The 19,262-nt window shown below is 38.7% G+C and overlaps 1 protein-coding gene across 3 annotated transcripts in view; it reads left to right on the top strand.

The window, feature by feature from the left end:
- The window catches only part of MEGF10 (multiple EGF like domains 10), a 103,137-nt gene extending 93,636 nt beyond the window's left edge, over positions 1 to 9,501 (top strand). For all 3 annotated transcript variants that reach the window (XM_085323261.1, XM_085323263.1, XM_085323262.1), the window contains exons 20-25: positions 73 to 309; positions 1,657 to 1,784; positions 1,950 to 2,073; positions 3,843 to 3,887; positions 5,490 to 5,696; positions 6,679 to 9,501. In XM_085323261.1, the coding sequence (XP_085179387.1) occupies positions 73 to 309; positions 1,657 to 1,784; positions 1,950 to 2,073; positions 3,843 to 3,887; positions 5,490 to 5,696; positions 6,679 to 6,839 (902 nt within the window). In that variant the 3' untranslated portion in view covers positions 6,840 to 9,501. The remainder of the gene's footprint in view (positions 1 to 72; positions 310 to 1,656; positions 1,785 to 1,949; positions 2,074 to 3,842; positions 3,888 to 5,489; positions 5,697 to 6,678) is intronic.
- The last annotated feature ends 9,761 nt before the right edge of the window (positions 9,502 to 19,262 follow it).

Below are 19,262 nucleotides of genomic sequence, written 5' to 3' on the forward strand. Positions count from 1 at the left end.
ACTGTCCTGCGCTCCTGACACGAGCCTTTGCCTGCATTTATTCTGTGTATTCCATTTCTTCTTGTATTTCAGCTGGTGTAATTATAGTGGGAAACTTGAACAGTTTAAGCCGTACCAGCACTGCCATCCCCGCTGATTCTTACCAGATAGGGGCTATAGCAGGCATCATCGTTCTTGTCCTGGTTGTGCTTTTCCTGCTAGTGCTGTTCATCATTTACAGACACAAGCAGAAAGGGAAAGAAACACATATGCCCGCWGTGACCTATACCCCTGCTATGAGGGTCATCAATGCAGATTACACCATTGCAGGTAAGTGCAAATCTGTGCAGGGATTTTGGAACAGAGGGGTTTTTGTTTTCTCCTCCTCTTGACTTTGAGCTTTTAACTGAGGTTCATGTCTGGCTCTAACAGTGTTTAAGTGTGCACGCTGAACCTCCTTGCATTAGCAAGAGCTACTGTGAGCAGGAGCSCATTTGATTCCAGATAGAGCGTCTGAAATTCTGCCCTGAAAGCATCACTGGAAAGAGAGGCAGAGGAGGCTTTCCCTCTTGAAGAGGAGGAAGGCTGAGACCCATGGCTATCCGTGCCCCTTTCCGGGAGAGCAGCCACCGGAACCCTCCTGGCAGTGCCACCGGCGCAGCAGGCCGTCGGGTGCAGGGGCAGGCTCGTGTGCTTGCCTCTCAGCTGGCAGAGGTGGCTCATCCGAGTGCAAAAGGATGCTGGCCCAGCATCTATAACCATTTAGTTTGTTCTGTATCACAGTCTTTTAACCTCTGCATTTAATGCTATAAAGCTGGCTTACACTGATAAAATATGTTCCCTGCTGAGTAAAGGAATAAGCTGACCACAAGTACACCTTGCTTTACTGTATAACATTTTGTACCCTCAAATGTTTCTCTCCMCTAAACAGTGGGAATATGGATTTTTCTATTTCTCCATGCTTGTTTTTAAACAGAACTGGAAAGTGTTGCAAAACATGTCATCTCCTGATATTTTAAATTCTGTGCCAGTAGCTTGAATACAAGACGACTGACTGCTATAACTATAGAAAATTAGAATTTCACATTAGCTGTGGTAAAATTCTATAGGAGAGTGGACAACAGAGTTTGAAACCAATGAAGGGAAGGAGCTACATTCCCGAAACAGGACAGGAGCTGTCAGCCTATGAAGGTGCATGTGAATTGGGATGAGAGGGTTAAATGAACCTTCAGACAGTGCTGTCCTTTGCACCCAGCCATCAAGGAAGTGGGCAGGYAAAGAAGCCAGCAGAAGCAGCTGAAAGGTATCTCGAAAATACCAGCAGAGGTGGTGGTGCAGTAGAAGCACCAGAAAATATTGTGGCCTTGGTGAGAAAAGTGTCTATAATTAGGATACAGCTACCAACACTGGAGGCAAAAGAGAACAACGGACCACAGCAGAAAGGGACACTCCCCGGTAATGCTTGAGAATGCTCTTTGCTGAAAGTGAAGTCATGGATAGTCAGTTATTGCTTTGGATGTTTAATTTACTTAAATGTAGGCAAAATTTTTAGTATTTTGTTGTTCAAGAAGCTCTGGAGCAAATGCTGAAATTAATGCAGCACTATCAAGAACATATCTTAAAAAGGACARGGCACATTATTTTAAGTTGTTCATTTTTCTTTCTCTTTCCTTTCAGAAACCATCCCTCATGGTAATGGTGGAAATGCTAACAGTCACTACTTCTCCAACCCTAGTTATCATACTCTAACACAGTGCACCACCCCACCTCATGTCAACAACATGGACAGACTGACCCTGGCAAAGGTAAAACATAAAAATCTAAATGCTTCTGTATACGTGAGCCTCTGATTTCTTTTACTTTCTTCTCTAATGTCTCATATTGAATTTATTTTTACTTTCACTGATTAATAGAAATTCAGCAACCCTTTATTATTTTCAGTTTCTATTATCTATCTTTCTCTGAAATAGTCAAAAAACAACCAGCTGTTTGTGAATCTTAAAAATGTGGAACCTGGAAAGCGAGGCACTGTGATGGACTACACGGGAACACTGCCTGCAGACTGGAAACACGGAGGTTACCTCAATGAGCTTGGTAAGGAAAAAAAAAGAAAAAAAAAGAAAGAGGAGGACAAGGAGGATACAGTGGATGTTATTATTGTGGTTTTGATGGATTGGAAAGCAGAGATTTGTTTTCCAGTCAGGTTCTCCAGACAGGTGGTATCAAAGTGGCTCTTCTGTGACACTGTGTCAAAGAATATAGCAAAACCTGCAATGCCAGATTTGTCAGGCAGTGTGTGAGGATTAGGGTTATGGGGTTTGACCTTCCTGTAAGGTAGTACCCTCAGAGACAAAATATGACTGCTGAGAGGACCAGTGAACCAGTCCTATGTCCAGTGTAGACGTGATATGCAAAATAACATGTTATTTTGATAAACACATTTGCTTATTAATTAGTTTTGTAAGACAATGGGTGTCCTGCAATAAGGATCTACTCTTCCAAACTTACACAGATTCTTATTAAATCAATGAGAGATTCCATAGTTTTGTGTTTTTTTTCTTTTTTTCTTGTTTTAGTCTCTGATGTTTACATGTTTACAGAACCAATGTTTAAAAAAATAGCGTCTAGTCATCTGAGCTGCTTTAGGTATAAGCTCTAAAAGCATCTTCCATGTTAAGACTCCTGTTTGCCAACAGAGAGACCAGTGTTCTTATAATGAGAAATTGCCCAAAGTCGTGATAATGAGAGTCAACTCTACATTTCCGTAGAGTATTTGTCCTAGTACTCAGAACTCCCAAGAGATACTGGCTGTGGTTAACCTGTTGTAATAAATCATGGAGTAACAGGGCGATTCCAGAGGACTAGATGAAAGATGATGACATGCCAGTTTTCCAAAAGAACAAATGACTTGGGTAACTCTGAGCTGGTGACCTTGGCATTAATCCAGGCAAAAACAAGAGAATAGTTGACATGGCATCTAATTAATAAAGATTTATGCGACAGGAATACAATTTATGCCAATTGTTTTATTGAAAATAGATATTCTCAAATAACATAATTTTGTTCTTGGACATTATGAGTTTTGTTGATAAAGATATTGTATTAGGTATAACAGTTTTAGGCTTTTGTAAGGCTTCTGACATAGTACCACAATATATTCAAATTAAAAAATTATGGCTTTGCAATACCAATTAAAACTATTTGAATGGATTAGCAACCAGGTAAGTGCCAGATCTCCAAAGCCAGTTGTCAGTCACTGCTGATTGCTGATATTTATATTGGGGTTTATACTGAGATGAATTTGTTAAATATAGACAATTGCAAAGCTGAAGACTTTAAGCTGACGCTTAAAGAGTTTTAGGCCATTTCTTTAGGCCAAAGGACTGGAAAGGAGTGACCCTGGAAAGTACAGCAGGAGTAATTAACCTTGGGAGCAAAGTACCAAGAATTGTAGTGACCTTGCCGTACCCTGAGATTTTCAGATCAAGATGGAAGCCTTTCTAGTAGATATGGTTTATTCAGACAAAAAATATGCTTTAATCAAAAAGCAGTTATTGGGCTCATCCAAGAGTAACTGGGTGAAATGTAATGGCCTGTGACATATGTGAGGTCAAACTAGATAATTTAATAGTCCCTCATGACCTTAAACACTTTCCTTGCTCAGGGAGCTACTATTTGAAAGTGTGCAAGCACATAGTACCAATGCTTTTGTAACCCTATACTGGGTAGCACAGCACTTACAAGAGCATTCCTCTGTCAGKGTAGAAATAGATCACGAAGCAAATTTTTGAAGAGTTTGGAGCTGTTACCTATTCATTTTACTCTGATTTTAAAACTGCTGGTTTTATTATCATTTTTCTCAGGTGCTTTTGGACTTGATAGGGGATATTTGGGAAAATCCCTGAAAGGTGAGTGTATTTTCTGATGCATTTGACTGAAATGATATAGATAATTAATTTCATCTTCTCAATCATCTTTCATTTTCATGTGAAGAGAATATAAAATAATTTGGGACTAAATTGTACCTAGTCACCTGAATCAATGCATTAAGAGTTACTGTGGGATGTTTTGTTTTTGAGAGGAGAGGGTCATTTTGTTGTTTTTTTTCTTCCTTTAAAAAAAAACAAAAAACAAAAAACACTTCCTAAGCCCTTCATTCTCCGTATATGAACCTATGTGCTACTGATTCACAAATTAGCTTTATTCTGACCAGCAGAAGGGGCACAGCCCTTGACTTCAGCCCAGTCAGCCAGGTAGGGATTCATGCTGCCTCTGATGAAAGGCTTTAAGGGACAGCCAATTCCTCTTGCAACTGGCATGGTTCATGTAGGGCTGTGCCACCACAAGCCTGCAGTGCTTCATGAAGATCAGTGCAGGCTTTTGGAAAGTGTATCAAAGTATGAATGCATAGAGACAAGCAAAAAGCCTGGGAAATTCAGGGAAGTGATGATATTTTGATCTTTCCACTTATATGATTTTCTCATGAGACTTTATACTGGACTGTACATGTGTGTGTTGCTATTTTTGTTACATGATTCAGGTATGCCAAGGTGACTAGAACATCTAGATATCCAAACAGTGAAAGAAAAAAAGTGTAGCTAMATCTAAAGAATAATAAGTTAAATATGTAGCAACTGCTACCTGACATTCCCAGGTTTGAGAGGATTAGGGGAAGCCTAATTTCAAATACCTTAAAGGTGTCACCAAGATATAAGCAAATGTTTACTGATCAGTTCCTCGAAGTCAGTCTCAAGCTGGATATTCAAAAGCAGGTACCAGCTGAGAAAGTCCCAGCTTTAAAACTGAAATAACACAGAATACTGCAAAATAACACAGAATACGAAGTACCACAGACAGTGACACGGATACTGTAAAATCTCTTTCCAGCATGAGAAAATACTTCTCAAACCACAGTTACCTTTCAGTCAAATCCCCAAATGACAAGTCGTCTGACATTTCCTTCTCAACTCTCCTATGCATAACCTTATGGAAACTCAGGAGAAACTGGTTACTGGTTAATGTGTTTTCATGGCTGCACACTCAAACTTGGGGCTGTTCCTAGAAGTTACCTTAGCAGCCCCGCCGTTACTACTGCAAGCAGTCTGTTAGATCAGCTAATTCAATAGTGTCCTGAGTCCAGCATTTGTAAAGGCAAAAAGTATTCTGAAAAAGTGCCTATTAAAACCTGATTCTGCAAATTACCTGTATTTAATGGGAGTTGGTTGAAGGTGCTCAAGCTTTGCGACAAGAATTTGCCTGTGGCAAGATCAGGCCTATAAAAGAACAGAGTGGTAGAGATGGCTTTGTTGTTTGTTCTGTAAGACTATTTTTAGAGTGTTGTGACTAGYTTCCATTTAAATATTCATTTATGTGTGACTTTGTAGAACTCAGAATCACAGGTCTGCATAACAAGAGTTTTTCAGAAATGAAAATGCATTTTGCTCTGTTTAGTAGCAATGTCCATATTTACATAGCACATTTGAAAGAATAGTGTGTTTTTCTTCTTTCAGATCTAGTGAAGAACTCAGAATACAATTTAAGTAATTGCTCATTAAGTAGTTCCGAAAACCCATATGCTACTATAAAAGACCCACCAGCTCTTGTACCAAAAAATTCAGAATGTGGATATGTTGAAATGAAGTCACCAGCACGCAGGGATTCCCCATACGCTGAAATTGCCAACTCTGCTTCAGCCAATAAGAATGTTTATGAAGTTGGTAAGTACAAATTGCACTTGTAGATTGTGAAGTTTTAGGACAAAGAGTGCAAGACTTTTCTTCTGAATCAGGTTAGTCAAAATACATGGAAAATCACTGAAAAAAATGTTGATGCTTTCATATTCTGCTACTCAAAAGCTGTAACAAACTTATTCTGTTGAGATAATGGTATAATTTGCAAGAAGATAGTTTGAAATACTTTCAGTTATGTTCTATAACCAAAGRCACCTCTAAATTTCCCTAGTTTGAAAGCCTTTCTTTAAACAACAGCAGAAGATATGCTCATCATTTAACTGCAGTATATTCAGCTCTGGATTAGGATTGAAATACTGAGTACAGCTGAATGCTGAATCCATACTAGGCGTATGTGAAGGRTAGAAGAGCTCTGTTTCCTCTTCTTGATCAGAAAAAAAGCAGCATCTTCACCCACACAAGTGATATCATACTGATGTGGGACCTGTGTAGTTAACTGCATTATTGAGAGACCTTTGGGGTTCTTGTGGAATGGTAATTATCCTAATAATTTCTGGACTGAAATAAAGTGCATGTCACATGTATTATAAGATATCATTTTCTATTTCTGTTCCCAATTAGAGATTCCTTTGGAATCTATCAGGATCCCCATTGTGTTGTTAAGGATTTTTCATAAGATCTTAATTAAAAGCTCCAAATTTGGGCCAGTGTAGCCAAAATTATGGGTATTCTAGTTTGCACACCAAGAACAGATGCTACTCTGCTTGGTTCTGTCATTAAATACACTCATGGCAGGGCCTTGATGCAAGCTCACAGGTGTTATTTGGAATAAAGCCAAGACACTTGAACATCAACTTTTTGTTTCATTTCAGGACTCAGCCTGATAAAGAATCTTTATATTTAAGCAGCAGGGAGAGAATATTTTGTAATGCAAACGGACSTGAAATGCTCTGCTTGCCTTCTGTTTGCCTTTTCTTGTGCTCAGTGTTTGCTTTCTCTTTTGTCGCAGAACCTACGGTGAGTGTTGTCCAGGGAGCGTTCAGTAGCAGTGGACACTTCAGCCAGGATCCTTATGATCTTCCCAAAAACAGCCACATTCCTTGCCACTATGACCTGCTACCGGTTCGAGATAGCCCCACATCCTCTACGAAGGAGGTCGGCAGCGAATGACCCCGCAAGCTAATACRTAGCCCAGTGGAACTCTCGAGGAGAACAGTGGCAAGGTTTATGCCCTTTCCTCTAACTTACCATCAAATTTGGCTCCTAATCTGTCCAGCAGACAATTGCTGTACATTAGCTGGGAATCTCAAGATGAGGTTTGTATTGTATATACAAGCGACAGATGGACAGATGCCACATTGGAGAGATCCCAATCAGGTGTTTTTTTTGTGGCAGTTAATTTTTTAGAGACAGGTATGCAATACATTTACATTGTAATATGTCAGCTTAAAAGAATTAGTCTGCAGATCAATTCTGGTAACAGCTCCCATTTCAGCTACCTTAAATATGGACTTCACGTTTGCAATTTACTTTGTCACATTTTCAGAGTAGAACACCCAGGACAGYGCAGTTTACCAAACGCCACTTTGTACAGGTGAGCTGATCCACAGTTGTGCAGAAGAAAAACTGTGTTGCCAAACTTTACCTTCAATTTTGATCTTTAGTCAAGACATTAAGCAACAAAATCTGATGGGGTATAGCAAAGCCCAGTACTGCCGTTGTTTGGCAAAGGCATCAGATTTGTCTCTTACAGATTGAGGGAATACCTTGCTTGAATAGTTTTGAAGATGATAAAAACATTACATACATCAATATTGTATGATGCCTCAAGATCACTGGGTACTCCAGGCCCAGCATCAGTCCTCAGCAAATCATTTGCTACATTTCAACTCCACATGTTGCAGTTCTGACCACTACTTCTGCCATACGCAACTAATAATCCATAACATATCAGTAATTACTTCATAAAATATGTAAAATAAGTTAGTTTATTTTTGTCAGCATGGACTGAGTGTGAAAGGACAAAGATGTTGAATGCTGTAAATCTGAAGTGCAAGGAAAGGTTTAAATTTTATAAACAGGTAGTAATATGGATTGTAACATAGAATAAAAATAGTAAAATGTTTTGATTTTTTTTCTTAGAAACAACTAAGCAATTTCTGTGCATATTTGCTAAGAAGGCACCTTTTCTTTTTTATAGTTGATATAGGGAAAAATATGCTTAAGCTGGTCTTTTGCATTGCTAATAACGTGACACATGTACCCCAGTCTTCATTAACTTGTATCTCCATTTTTAAACTGTGCATCTATGTTTCTAGTGATCTAGCTTATAATTGCATRTTCTACTATGTGTCCTTTTTTCTGTTTTTTTTTTTTCTGTTTTTTTTCTTTTTGCATTTTTGCCAACTGGCCTTTATTTTGTCTGGCTAAGGAGCCCTTTGAGGGGGGAGCAAGAGGATTAAAGTAAGGATTAATGTAATACTAATGTCTCTCAGAGGTGGTTAGCAAATACGTAATGGCTTAAATTAATGAATTAATTAGAAAACAAAAAAACTGCAAGGTGTTTTTGTTGAGGATAATAACAAGAAAGCAAAAGAAAAGGAAAGAGCAGACTTTGTCTTTAAAGTTTAGCTCATTCCTTTGACTATGTGGATGGAGCCCATCTTTCCAAGAGGCTCCTTTCTCTGTCTTCTGTATAGTCAGTTGTGACCTGTGCAATTCAGTGGAAATGAAATTTGTCAAGGAATTCATCCCTTGATGCAAAATTGTGCACCAAAAATAGCAGCCCCAAAATATAATGGTTTATTTAAACYGGCCATTTTCTTTCAGTGGGAAATTACCTTTAAAACCTAAAAGTGATAGTCTAAACTATCTAAAATGATAGTCTAAGCAGTGTTGGTTCCAGCTGCTGATAAGGACAGTGATGCTGCCCGCTAGTGCRCTTGTGGCACAATCGCAGCAGCCTTTTCCGCCTCGCCCAGGTGGTAACTCTGCCGCTTGTCATGGGCAGGTTCTCTCGAGGCTTGGTGCATCCCTCCCTGACTGATGGGGAAAGGATATGGGAAATTGCATTGAATGGCATATAATGAGAAGCATAAAGTCCTATTAGTCCTCCCTTCTTTCYGCACTGGGGTCGCGTTTTGGCACATCAGAACTGTGATATATTATAYGTGTAAAGGGCAGATGGTATGTCAACATTTTGGTTTATGTGCTCTCCAGTTCAGCACAAGGAGTACCACAACAGTTTTTACCTGAAAGTCTGGTTTGCAGTACAGTCTGAGACAAAGAATTATTATTCTTGTGATGACTTTGATATATTCCTAGGAAAATCAGAAGCAGTTGCCTTTGGAATACTAACTGCATCACAGAGAATCAATTGTAAGAAAAACTAAAAAAAAAAAAAAATCCTTTATTTTGAAAAAGAATCACAGGACTGAAATGGAAATACAATGTACTTTCTATTTATTTGTAATCATTAATGTGGTGAGAATTGAGAATGCTGCATCTGAAGACATTGCTGGTGGTTTGCTCAAGGCTGAGAACATACGTGCCTATATGAAGCGCCCCTTGATGTTCTTTGTTCCCAGTGGACATAAGCTTTGCAATTCCTTGGGCAATCCTTGCACATCCTTGGACAGATGTTTGATCAGCTTTGGACTTTGCAATTATAGAAATTACCAACAAGTTTTCAAAAGCCAACCAGCATTTAATCCCTCCTTAAGACAAAGTATTGATGGGGTTTGTGTGCACATAGGTACATGTAGTGTTACTGATATATACATGTGTTTGTACTGTGTGAGACGGACTTTAAAATAAAACCTTTCTTCTCTGACGCCATGAATAGAAAATGCTGTACTTAGCAATTGTGGGCTCACAAAAAATTATTTTCTTGCTCTGTGTATAATTTGGAGACCACTAGGTCGAGTATTCTTTATAATATAAGCAGTTCTTTTTGATATACATCATTGAAGAGCTGAATAAATGATTTTTAACTTGTTTGAAAATTTCCAGTAGGTCACATCCTCAAATGATATATTCAGCCAAATATTCACGAAAACAGTTAAGTTTCTGATAATTTTGCCTATTGCATATGTTCTAAACCACACATAACCAAAGTCAGCCTTCTGTATGTGGGTACAACTCCTGCTGTGTGTAGTCAGTGTAAGTAATGTCTGCGTATATCAGYGCTGTATTTGCGATGCATCTAGGGCAAGTGAAAGAGTTGTGAAGTTATTTCATTGACGATCATTGATAGATGCTCAGGAAACAGATTGCCTGCAGGAGTAACATAGTCTTGTTAAATGATACCTATGTATCATTTGAGAGAARAAAAACACATGGGACTGAAGTTAGCCGTCATCCGGATAAGGAAGCTTCTTTTGGAGTAAACTTTGCTCTGAACTCAGCAGAGACTCACAACTCAAACCTCGTGACTGCTACATAGCCCTTTTAGTAGATCCTGGTATGCTCTTAAAAGAACTTAAACACTTCTCAACATGCATACTATGTTCTGGTGCGAACTTAATAAATCAGCTGATGTAATAATTTAGTAATCATCATCTACATAGAGAACTGGCTTCACCACAGCAATGGATGGAAAGAGACTCCTTATGTGTCTATATGTTCACTTTACAATAGTGATAAATACAACATTTAAAACTGAGATAGCTATCCCCTAGCGGCTTAGCAGTTTAGTAAAGTGCAAAATTCTGCACGAAGTCAATAGCTGATTTTAAAGTATGTAGAGAGAATAAACTTTGAACTTTCAGATAATATAGGCATAGTAATTCTGGTCACTTAGAAGCATAATGAACCTCAAGGCTCTTTATCAAAGATTTTTTTTTTAATTACAACACACTGTAACACATAAACTTTGTCCTCATCTTGAAGGGACTCTTATTAATCTTAATTGTAGATGCGCATGCAGATTACAGGGGAAAGCAGATTTCATTGTACTCTTACTTTCTGCTGAGACAATCTGCAAAGTCAAGTTAATATTGAAGTGAATTTAGAATAAAAAATCAAAAGTGGTTAATGTGTTATTTAAAATGTATTGGATTTTCAAAGTACTGTGACTAGAATTGGATTTTTGCTTAGATATGTTTCCAAATAACAATCCCTACACTGCAGCTGTAAAATTCAGACTGAATACAGAGCTAATTTTGACAAAAATGCTTTATATTAAAGATTGTATATATAGTAGTTTAAATGACTGAAAATGAATGGKTGCGTGTTTATTAATTACTGTACAGAAAATCTTGCCATGTTTGGTACCCTTATACTAGTGCTAGAGCACTGGACCTAACTCTTCTATTTTCAGTTTTTTAGCCCACCAGACTTCACTTTGATATGATTGAATTGTAATATATTTTTTAAAGAAAACCTACCAAGTATGTCTGGCTTTTTTTTTTTTTTCTTAGCTGTAACAGAAGTGTTTTGTTGTTTAAAATATTTTTATTTTCCAAAGATGACAGATGTTCATCATTTGCCCTTCACTACCATTTATTTCACTTCACATACTTGTAGGTTAATGTAATAAACTTTCTAATGAAAGATGGAAAATGCTTCGAATTTTTTTGCTTTGTTTTCCATTCTCTCAGGATGCATATTGAAGTAGCATTGGAAATATAAACAATGTTTTCTTTGCACATACACGGGACCAGTAAGTAAGGTGTGTTACTTTCCTGCTTCTAAAAACTAAACTTCTAAAAACTTTGAGATGCTCTGTGGAAAATTAAAGCTGATTTTGAATTCGAAACTGCTGAGCTTTTGAAAACTGTCAGATCCAGCAGGATTTAATTCCACAGTGTGAGCAACTCTGTCAAAAAATAGGAAAAAGGAATTTTTGATAGTGCAGGGCTTAACTCTTGAGAAAGATGGGGAGCCAAGTTGTCAAAGGCAAGGCATTTCTTTTTTTTTTTTTTGGGGGGGGGGGCGGGGGCAGGCTAACCAGCCTTGGACTGACCATTACAAAGCAAGAAAGCAAAAAAAAGTACAAATATGAGGGGGAAAAAGCAGATAGTATATTGTCATTTCTGTTTTGCAAGTTTGATGGATCTAGAACAGATCTAAAACATTGGTTAGAGACAGATGGTGTGGGAAAAGGTTCTTTACTATTGCAATTTGCTCAGGGATGAGGGATTTGGCATGAAGTACTAATGGAAAAGTCTATTACATCCCACAAAGGATTCTTCAGGACTTAATTAATTACATTATGCCCTTAAGCACAGAAGTAGTAGCCTAGTTACCATGACATCTAATCCAAGGATCATGCCCTAGAGGTGTGAGTAATTATGTGGRTTACACCACAACTTACATTTTAAAGCCTACCTATGAAGGGAAAGGAAATAGATGGTCTAGTCCTGCTGAGAGCTTTGAACAAACTGAGYGAGCTACCTTTAATGGGATAGCCAATTTTTTATAGTAAAAGCATTATCTATCCATACAGGACAACAGAAAAGGAAATACCTTAAGCATACTTTCATGTATTTTCTAAAAATGACAGGATCCTGCAACATTTGAATGACCTCTTTAGCATCTTAATTTTGTTATCAGCCTTTCTACTGCAGATCAGCCATAGCTGACCTCCACAGCATTTCAAGGTTAATTTTTCACACAGATCAACTGTACTTGAACAACTGTCCTATTTAGGACAGCTTCTGGCTCTTCCCTTCTCCGCAACAATAATCATCAGAGACAATGCGAGGARAATCCTGTCTCCATTCACGTCCCTCTTCCCCTGCCTAAATCCCTACCATGGCAATAAAAACAGTGCGTAGGCTTTTGTTCCACATAAACTCCATTTTTAAATGAAAACTGGGGAAGATGCTCTTTGAAAACTGAAGCAACACAAAAAAACACCCTGGACACAAACTTTTTCTAGCAGTGTGTTTATTTTATTGCCATGGAGTTAGTGACTGATACACACTCTGTAAGACATGTGAACATCACGACCATCCTTCAAATTTGCACTGTCACAAGTCTGCGAAACCATCAGCACTAATGGAGGGCAATGCAGAAGGCATGCTGCTCTCTTCTGAAGAATACAAGCAATTTCTGTGCACCACTAAAGTTAAACCTACTTCTTTCATAGGATTACTAGGCAGGGGCCAATATGTGGCTTGTACTCTGTCAAGATTCCTCTCATTATTCATTTCCATGTTCTCCAGGTTTAAAGTCAAGAGCTGAATTTGGCTCCTAAAAACTGTGATGTCTCTGTTGGCATAATAGGAAAATGAAATCTTATTTTTCTTGTGTAAAATCTTAGTGTAGGGAGATACACTTCTGAATTTAAAAACATACCCGTCTTAGGAAGTTACTGCACTGATTTAGCCATGTGGGTTATTTCAAAATAAGTGTACAAATCATAACTACAGGGGATTTTGTAGACGACTATTAGGAACTAGTAGCATAAATGGTGAATTAGTCACTAACTTCAGAAATTTGAAAAATACTATTTATACAGCCACATTAATAGCTTATAAAATGTGTCCTGAATACTGAAGACACATTTTATAAGCTATTAATTTACTCATTATTTACTCAAAAATTACTCAGTATTTAGGCTTCAGGGTGCAATTTCAGGGCATCATGAAATGGTTTCTCTTTACTATTTTTTATTAYGCAACTGAATGCATAAAGGATATATTCATTATTATTTGAAGTGATTTTACTGACTGCCCTCAGATACTGTATAACAACAGTATACAGCTATACAGTATAACTACAGTATAACACTATATGGTTCATTAAAACACTACRAAGTTGATTAAAGAGACAATAATTCCTGTACTTTTGATAGTTAAGGAAATTAAGGATGAACTAAAGGTCATTTTTCTGAAGCAGGCTCTAGTTGAATAACTCTAGGAAACTCCTTTCCTCTTTCTGCACGAAGAAGCACGTTGTATTTTTAAGTTCCCTACCTTCAGCTCTCCTAGTTGTCCTTCATGGTTTGCTGAAATTGCTTATTTATGTTGAGATTCATTCTTGTGCTAGATTTGAGAGAAGTGAACATCAAATAATAGATGATGACTGACTCTGTGGCTGAGTTGTACTGATCCCCATATAAATTAATCTGTGAGCAAACTACCCACGGACGATGCACCAACTAAAACTAGACAAGCACAAACCCCATGATTGATACCTCTTCCACAGATGAATTGCCCCAGAGTTAACTCTGGCATGAAGTAATGGAGAGAAGAGAGAGAGACTGGTCTGTGCCTAATATGTTCTTCTAATTGCACTTGGAAAACAAAATGACGAAGTTGAAAACGAGTAGCAAAAATTACCTGGGAAGTAAGGTATTACCAAYTGTGATCTAGAAAAGCACTTTCTTCTTGCCTTCAAAATAAAAAAGATAGCTGTAACTCCTATTGCACAACTTATTATTTGATCTCCCATGAGTGAGCTTGATTAAGTGAGGGAAGCTTATGTTTCAATATATTATTTGATAATGTACAGGGAAAAAGTCACTGGATTTTCTTAAGTAGTATTTGATGAAATTTCATTGAGTTACTGATATTCATGCAACCTATGAGTCAGAATGCAAGTAATTCATATTAAAGGTAGGACACAAAATCTTCAAGACCAGAGAAAATTTTCATGTTTTATCTCATTAAAGTACTTCTTCATTTCACATTAATTCTCAGCAGAACTATAAAATGCTTCCTATTTCATGTAGCAAATGACTCAATRTAAGTGTGAGCAGCCTTCTAAATAGCCCACTGAGTGGTTTGCCACCTTGCAATCCAAACTTAAGTTGAGACCTAGGTTAAAAAATGTAATTTTCTACTTGTTTTTTTTATAGCTATTCTATATGAAAACTCTGCTACCACCACTCTTACTGAAGAGCATGGTTTGGYGGCATTTTCATGCGTCTGTGTGCCAGAAACAGACTGGTCCAGAACTGGTCCAGAAAAGGTAAGCCATATATGAGGGATGTTTGGCCATGGGAGAAACCATAGCAGGAGCATTTCTGGGTAAGGTGAAAGTGGAAAGGAGGCTTAGATCTGAAAGCAATTAAACAAGCTCCAGGTATTTGATCCCACTGTATTTAGAGCAATGCTGTTCGGTATGTTTCCTGCATCAAAACCTTCCTGTTTTATAGTCTCAATCCGCAATTACTCCTTCAAAGGGAAACCTCTTAGCAAGTCTATGAATATTTGTTAATCATTCACTCTAAAAGACAAAATTATTTTCAGTTCTTACGGCATTTTTGGACTGTTCAATTAGCTAATTAATCCAACAAAAAACTAATTGGATCAAAAAATTAAGCATTCTTCTGTCAGGTATAAATTGAAGTAGTTGAGCAAAAACCTTGGAAATGTCTGCATTGGCAAGTAGCATAATGCAATCACAGCAATTCTGTAGAGTGGAACAGCTGATGCTTAGGGCCTAACACTCGTAGTACATGCACTTACTTAGAATATATTTAGACTATATGACAGCTCTCTAAAAATGAATTCTAGCTAAAGAAGTTTCCTAATGATTCATGACTTATCATAGTTCCTTCRCATCCAAAAACAACTGTTTTACTTCATCCTCAATTTCTCTCCAGTCACCAAGAGGTCCAGTCACATTCCCTTATTTTTTAGCTTTCTTATCTACAGAAGTACAAGCTTGACGTTTTCATCCCTTTAATTATTAAAAGTAATGCCAAGCATAAAGAAAAGGCAATGAATTTAGGGCCTAGAAGGCAATTAAATACGTATGTATATATGTATATTTTATATACATACACACACACACACACACAGTGAAATGTAAACACACACATAGATAATGGATTCATGTAAATACTTCCAAATGATGTATTTACAAAGGAAGCTGAAATAAATGGCTTTTCTATAGTCTTTTATTCCAAAGTCAGTTTAGATAATATGGCATAGAGCACTTAATCATCTCTCAATGGTGTACAAATATAATTATCAAGTGAGTGAAAATGAAACGCAAATGAATCTGAAAATAAAGTTCTGTTCCTAAAAGAGGACCTGTAATATATTCTAAATAAAAGCAGAGTATTTATCTGAGGAAGAATCAAGAACTGAAGAAGAATGTATGGCCTTCTTCCATGGCTAAACTAAGCACACAGTCCAACCCTTGGACAGGAGTGAAGTGGAACTACAAAAAAAATTATGTGTTCTCTCTAAAATTAGAAATTCTAAATCATTACTTGTTTTGTGTCATTTTGTGAACATAACAGTGTTCTTTTCCCTTTTCAAGCTGTACTTCATCTAGCACTATGCAGGCTGTTCATGCCATGTTTTACTGTAGCGTATGACTTTACTTTCTAACAGCTTGCCCAGAGATTTTATTAGAGGTTTTTAAGGCAAGTTTTTTTCTCTGCATTTGCCCACTTCATTGACCCAACTTCCCTTGAGCTTCACGTGGTCTGCAGAATAGTTCATGTTTCAAAAACTCTCATTGCCTTGTACTATTCCATATGTTTTGATGTTATGAACTTTAAAACCATGTTCTGGTTTTCTTTAAGAGCGCCTCACAAAAATAAAACGCAAAAGTCAAAGACACTGAAAATTTCTGCAACAAGCAACCAGAAAGATTCTGTAAATGAAATATCTATGATCACAAGTCTTCACTACCATAAATGCTCTAAGAACAGTGTAATATGTATCTTCAGTRATGACCCAGGTCTGTCAAGTCATTCTTGGTCAATCTTTCATGACCTAACCTCCTCCAGAAGACTGTTAACCAAACTTTAGGAAACCATCTACTAATTAATKCAACAAGACAGTTTTCAGTGTTTCTGCTAGGAAGGAAAATACAAGTTGACAGAAACYATTAAAGAAGGAGTTGGGGCTTCTTCCCCTGAGCTGCAATAGCAGAACCRCTAATGTAAACAGTGGCAGAAAGAGAAGCAAAAAAACATGAGATCCCTCTACAGAGCAGAAGGGCAAACAAACACATTGGAAAAGACTGTTTTAAAAGCTTTCAGTGTGTTTTAGAAGTGCTAAAATAATGGCTATAAAATATCCTCCTGAATACTTGATTGACTACGCTTCAAGCTTCGTGTGACTAGAGGAGCAAGGAGAGCCAAAGACTACGTTAAGTCCATGAGGAGAATGACTGTCGCAGGCCAGTTCAGATGGGAGCCAACCCACCGCTGCAAGGAAGGAAATAATGCCAAACCTCGAGCGGCTCTAGTCTGCAGTAACACTCTATCGCACAAAATCGAGAGAGATGCCACAGTCATCAGTCAAGTACTCCTCTAGCTCCCCTCATCTACTCGCTTTGGGAGGACAAGAGGATACCTCAGCCTGTGGCAGCTGTGCCGGGGGAGCGTCGCCGAAGGCATCAGAGCCGCTGTCCTTCTACCCGCTCCGGTGCCGGTTCGGTCCCACCCGCTCCCTGGGGGCCCTGCCATCGGGATGTGCGAGGCCACGCAGGACGCAGGGTGTTGCTGCTTASGGCATGCCTTCAGCTGTGTATCTGCACTTGGGATCAACGCCTTAAGGCAAACATACAGTGCTCCTGAAGCACTTTAGACAGTGGCAGTTATCTTTTGTATTTTTTCATTCCCACAAAATACCTGGACTGTCACAAATCCATCGCCATGAGAGTACGGAAGAGCYGGCTTGCGTTAAAGCAAATCAAGGGAAAAACGTGTTATTGAAAGGGCAAGCGGGGGAAGATGTTTCTTGAACCATTTAATTGATTGTTGCCCTAAGGTAGGGGTTTTGTTAAGTACTTTATAGAGTTAATCATAACCATTTCTTTTTGTGTTCACTACACCATTTCATAATGGGAATGACAAGACTTATGAAGATAAGTTCCGAAGTATGGAAGCAGATTTGAAAAAAAGAACTAGACTAAGCAAATTTAAGAGTTACATTCCTAAATGCTGGAAATTGTTTCAAGGACATGCAATTAATTAAGCTAGTTACCAAAGAGTTGGTACAAAGACAGATTTAGGGTGATAAAATAAAACATTTAGGAATGGTTTCCAAAGAATGTAGCGTGCAAAGTCTTGATTTGCAAAATTATTTTATCCAGTCATCTCGCCAATGTCATGACAAATGCGAGGAAGTTTSGAGTGAGTTCATACTTAACCTTCGAATAATCACAGAGCATGCTGGAAAATGGCAGGCACGTCTTCCATTTAGGCTAAATGAGGGAGTAATTAAATGGTCTTTTATKCCCTGTATCRCACAGGGTTCRTAAATAGYGATTAGCTAAAATTCTGGTGAGTTGTAAAGACAAGGGCAAATTCGACTCGGTGGCTCTTGACTGACTGGCCTTCTGCCATGGGGGAACAGGGGCATGGAAGACAACAGAAAAAGCAGCTTGGACACATGGGAGAATAACACAAACACTGACGGTAAGTCCTCGGGGGAAAAAGCGAGAGCGCCAGTTCTCAGGGGCTCGTGCAAAGCGGAGGGCTGTGCTCTGAACTGAGGGGCAAAGAACCATCTCTCGAATCTCTCTGTATGATATGCGATTCTGCATACAGCATTGGTAAAGAAGACTGCATTTTTTGCATCCTCTTTTCCACTTGATACAATTTGATTCAGACAAAAAAATATTCGAGGGAATATTCAAGGAGTAAGTAAAATTTAGTTCCGCTGACGCACGTTGCTCGTTTTTCACTACTGAACTAAGATGGAACAAGTAAGTAATGGTGGTTCTTAGAGAAATAAAAAAGTACGTTAAGATTTTCACTTGGTTCAATGGCACCAGATTCCTCAGTCTTTTTCATGTGTAAATTCCCTACTGGGGAATTTATGTAATTGGACAATTTATATAATTGTCCTGTCTGATTAAAACCAATGGTTTTTACAAACCTCTACTATACTAGGCAATCAGTTCAATTTTATACCAAATTACTAGGCCTATTACACAATACTACGTTGCCGCGTAAGCGAGCAACAGATATTGTTCTCCAGCATTTCAGAACTCAGCAAGAAGATCAACAGTAATTATGTCCCACYGCTGAAGCTTACACAGAAGTGCAATTCAAATCGAAGGGCAGCTGCCACCTGTCCAAGCTGGCACGCTGATGAGACAAAGCAAAGAGGCTCTTCAGATTTTGATTTTAATATCTCATTATTCAGATATTAAAATTAAATTATGCCACTGTTCATGGTTATATTTTCCCACAGAAATAACTAGAATTTAGTTTCTCATAATTGGAACCCGAGGAACATGCAAGGTGTCTGCTGATTTAACAGCTGGAAAATTCAGCTGCACCACCTAATTGTGCGCAACTGGAAGCCAGGGAAAGGCGGCGCTGGGGTTATTTAAATGCACGAAGCCGACGGCATTATCTAGGCACGAGCCTAAGGTGAGACTGATACAAAAAGACTTTCCGTRTCTGCATTAGAAAGGCCGTGCTCTTGGCACCACCACCCAAACGCCCACTCGGGCAGAGTCAGCGAGGCGCCCCCGGCGCTTCGGCAGGACGTTTCCGCTCGGGCCGCCCCGCGGCCCCGCCCCGCGGCCGCCCGCGAACGTGGCAAAAGGGGCGGCCTGCTCCCCGCCGCCGCCATCTTGAGGCGGGCGGGCAGGGAGGGAGCAGGGAGCGAGCGAGGGAGCGAGCGAGCAGCGCCGGGGACGCGCCGGCCGCCACGCGGCGCCTCC

Source organism: Rhea americana, unplaced genomic scaffold, assembly GCF_003343005.1.
Source record: "Rhea americana isolate MKP2758 unplaced genomic scaffold, rheAme1 scaffold_83, whole genome shotgun sequence".
NCBI lineage: Eukaryota > Metazoa > Chordata > Aves > Rheiformes > Rheidae > Rhea > Rhea americana.